We start from the raw sequence: 4,252 nt of genomic DNA, 5'->3' as shown, positions 1-4,252 counted from the left end.
TAAAAGAGTCCCATCCAAGTTCCCAATTTACTTTGGGGGGGGGAACCAATTAACTGTAAGTTCATCTGGTAAAATAAATGTCAGAATCATCAGGAAATTGTGAAAAATAAAGATAAAAAAGATCAATAGGAAGACTTGTCCTAACAGCTATAAAGTCGTATTTCTAACTCAATAACTGGTATACTGAGGCTACAATGTATAGTGGTACTAAAGAGTTCAAACACAAAATAAAGTGTGTGTGTGTGTGTGTGTGTGCGCGCGCGCGCGCGTGTGTGTGTGTGTGACATTTCAAATGAGGGTGCACCAGAGATAAATACTGGCTAAAAACTGATTAACCTTTTTGGGGAGAAAAAAACTGTAATCCTAAATCTATATATCAAAATAATTGCAGAAGAGCAAAGGAATTTTTTTTAGCAAAACAATTAAAATTAGAGAAATATAGAATAAGATTTATATAATCTTGGGGTAGAGCAATTCATCTAAACATTATCCTTGGGCTAGAAGGCAAAAAGGAAAACATTGATCCAATTTTTATTATTTTTTATTTTTTTTAGTCATTTTAATGCATTTTTCCCTGTGCATAAGAGAAATAACTGATAGAGTCAAAAGATACAGTTCCTTTACACATAGCAGTTAAAAGTAATGCAAACATCACATGACACTTTCAGTGAAAGTTACATTTCCAATTACAAATCAAAATGTGTATTATAAGGGTCTCTTTATGAGAGAAGCTGAGAAGGAAATCTTAGGTAAAAAGCACTTTCCTGGCATTACTACACTGATCCTTCAGGCTGCACAAAGATTAAGGTCATATACAGTCAATCGGCAAATGTTGACACAATTTCACACAGTAAGTTTTCTATACAATTAAATGTATACTTAGAAATACCAGGATAAACATTTCTACTATATTTAACTGAACTTGTCTAGCCAACATTTTCACTGAGAAGTTGATCAAAGATGCTGTAAGATTCTACAAAATTGTTACATACCTAGCTCCAGAAATATTTCTTATTTTCTTTCTCATTTTGATTACACATATTCTGCTCAGAAATTCTGTTGTAATATTTCTAGATGTACAGTTCCAATTGTGCTTACTGTACTGTATACAAATATAGCAAAAGAATCAACGAATGATATAAATCTTACAGCATTTTGCTAGCAAAAATACATGCCAAAGTCACAATAAGCAATATTGTACCACAAATTAGAGCGCTTCAAATAATTTGCTTCTGGTTTTAATATTTTCCATTCTACATTAAATTACTATCATAGGCTAATGTTTAAAATGCAAACAAATTGGACATTTGTAGAAGAAAACTTGTTCACCCAACTGTGAAATTTGATACCTGTTTCCAAAAACCACAATAAATGCAGAATAAAGAGAAGTGTTTGCATGCAACACTTTTCAGTAAAACAGTATTGGTTCCCACCATTCAAAACAGACAAGGAAAGGAATGGAAGTAGAGAGGGAGGAAGGGAGAGAGGAGGAAAGGAGGGAAGGAGGGAGGAAGTAGGTAGGTATGGACTCTACCTTAAAATGTATCGTAGTGGATTTATAACTAGACAGATTTAAAAGAATCAAAATGAAAGTAAAGCATGATTTGTGTGTGTTTAAAGATTTGAGCCATTATCAAAAATAAGATACATTTTTTCAAGGTACAGAAATGAATTATGATGGCTGGGAGCCCAGCAGCCTTTCAATGGCTGCATTGATGTCGCCTCCTGTTGCTATTAGAGCCTGCAAGTTTGCTTCACGGTTTAAGAACCCCATTGCGTTGAGCTGTTCCAGTTGCTGCTGAAATCTGATTTCTGGATTTGGCAGCTGTGGAGGATTTGCTCCAGCCAGAGCCTGCACCATTTGCTGAATGAATTGCTGGTTAGGTCCAGATTCTGATGTTGGGCTCGTGGTTTCGCTGGGTGCAGAGCTAGACATGGTGGGCCCCGGGGTGCTGCCAGAACCAGTGGAGCCAGGCGGGCCTGCAGGGCCAGTGGGTCCTATGGGCCCAATGGGCCCTATGGGGGTAAACGGGACAATGGGGCCTATAGGGCCTATGGGTGTGACTGGGCCTACAGGGCCTATAGCAGTTCCCAGCACCCCCACCCCCACCCCCGGAGTGAAGCTTGGAATGAGGCCAGGTGCTTCAGTGGCTAATGTCTGTAGCCCCTGCTGGATCTGCATTAAAGCCTGCATTGCTCTTGGGTTTGACATAGCTGACAGCGTGTCTGGATTCTGCATCTGCTGCACAAAAGCAGGGAGCTGTGGACGCATCTGCTCCTGCAGCTGAGGATTTGCTGTAAACACCGGGCTATTCAGCATCATCTGTGCAGCCAAATCTGGATTCTGGGTCAGTGACTGCATCATGCTTCTCATGTAGGGCGCAGACAGCATATTCTGGATCAGCTGGGGGTTTTCAGTTATCTGTTGCAGCAAGCTCTGCATTCCTGGGGTACTGAAGACGCTTGCAACGTAATTGGCTGCAGCCACAGTGTTTCCAGTAGCACTACTGGAGCTACTGCTAGACCCACTGCCACTGCTCGTTGTTGTGCCGGTGGATGCAGAACTCTGAGTAGCCGGTGGCGGTGCCCATGGGTTGGGTAGCGGATCTCGATTTTCGGTGCGGGAAGGCTGTGTACCTTCCCCGGAGGAGGAACTGCTCCCCACGGAGGCAAAGGGATTACCCCCAAACTGCTCTTGTGCAGCATTCAGCATGGGTTCTTGAATGTCAGTGTACATGCGCCGTAGGGCATTATAGCCACCTGGGATGCTTTCGAGATTGCTGAGAGCCAGATCTTGATTTCTCATCATCTCTTGCATCATGGCTGGATTCCTGGCGATTTCGAGGGTCTGCCTCATTATATCTGGGTTGTTGAGCAGGTGACTGATTTCTGGGTTTCTCTGAATCAATTGTTGCATCTGTGGATTGGCCATAATGAGCTGCCTCATCAGATCGGGATTCGAAAGCATGCTCTGAACAAAGGGATTTTCCATGATTTGGATCATCATCTCAGGGCTGGACAGGAGCTGCTGCTGCATCTGGTTCTGGAGCTCAGAGAAGTTGGTCGAGCTCAAACCCAGGCTGCTAAGGCCTGCAAGTCCTCCCAGGCTCCCCAACCCAAACGGGTTACTATTTGTGGAAATAGGTGTGGAGTTACTCCTGGGAGTCGACGCGGTAGTAGTATTAGTTCCCGCGGCACTGCTGGGCTGTGTGGACTGGCCCTGAGGTCGGTTCTGGCTTTTGATGACAAGGTGAACAGTCAGTCCATCATGAATGCCGTGCTGGATCAAGGTATCTTGATCTTTTAAGATTTTTCCGGCAAAAATCAGCACTAGCTGATCGGTTTGGGATTTGAAGCGTTTTGAAATCGCTTCCTTAAACTGCTGCACTGAGCTATTCTCGGGCACCGCGAACTCCTCTTTCTCTTTGGGGGTCTTGACAGTGACTTTGATTATTTTGGGCTCGGCCTCGGCAGAGGCAGAGCCTTGGGCCGCAGCAGGGCCGCGGGAAGGGCGCGGGGGGCCGCTGCTCTCGCCGTTCTCAGCCATGGCGGCCGCGGTGACGCAGGCAGACAGGGAAGGCGCGGGCGGACGGGCGAGAGAGAGAGCGAGGGAAGGAGGAAAAAGGAGACGCCGCCGCAGCAGGCTGGGCCGGGTCGGGCGGGGAGCGCGGAGCACAGTACCTCTGTAATGAAGACTGCGGTTTTCTGATCCTCCCGTGGAGAGATGGCTCCGTGTAGGCCGCGGGCCGAGATCTCAGCGTTCAGGTCTCTAGGCCTCCGCCACCGCCACCGCCACCGCCACCGCCGTGTGATCCCACCGCGCGCACTCCCAGCAACTCCCGCAGCCGTTCTCCTCGTTCCTCCCCGCCCCTTCCCCTCCCCCAGTGCCGCGCGCACCTCCCCTCCCCCACTTGCTGACGCGGCGCCAGGCCCAGAATGATAGCTGCGACTCGGTCAAAATTAAAAACTTCTGTACTGAAAAGGCAGGAAGAGGGAGAGAAACAGAGAAGAAAATAAACACCGAGAGAATCGAAGAGAGAAAAGGGAAAAGAGAGAGAAGGAGGGAGGGAGAAGAGAAAGGGAGCCAGCTTCTGTAGAGGACATTAAAAGACTAATAGGGAGGGAATTATATATATTTATATATTTGAAATCCATAAAGCAGTGAAAAGATGAAAGCCTAATCAAACTGACCCCATGTAAAAGACAAAAAAAAAAAATAAAGAACTGACGAAACAAAAAGAAAAAGATTAAT

The 4,252-nt window shown here is 45.8% G+C and overlaps 1 protein-coding gene across 1 annotated transcript; it reads right to left on the bottom strand.

Annotated features, from left to right (window-relative positions):
• Nucleotides 1–525: 525 nt before the first annotated feature.
• UBQLN2 (ubiquilin 2) lies at nt 526–3,828 on the bottom strand. The gene has a single exon (XM_054565749.1). It carries the CDS (start codon nt 3,545–3,547, stop codon nt 1,673–1,675), a length of 1,875 nt encoding a protein of 624 aa, XP_054421724.1. The 5' UTR covers nt 3,548–3,828; the 3' UTR covers nt 526–1,672.
• Between the last annotated feature and the right edge of the window lie 424 nt (nt 3,829–4,252).

Source organism: Pteronotus mesoamericanus, unplaced genomic scaffold, assembly GCF_021234165.1.
Source record: "Pteronotus mesoamericanus isolate MK-2021 breed Mesoamerican mustached bat unplaced genomic scaffold, CSHL_Meso_final contig_166, whole genome shotgun sequence".
NCBI classification, from domain to species: domain Eukaryota; kingdom Metazoa; phylum Chordata; class Mammalia; order Chiroptera; family Mormoopidae; genus Pteronotus; species Pteronotus mesoamericanus.
Note: the sequence above shows the minus strand (reverse complement) of the source record. Positions and strands in the feature narration are given on the sequence as shown.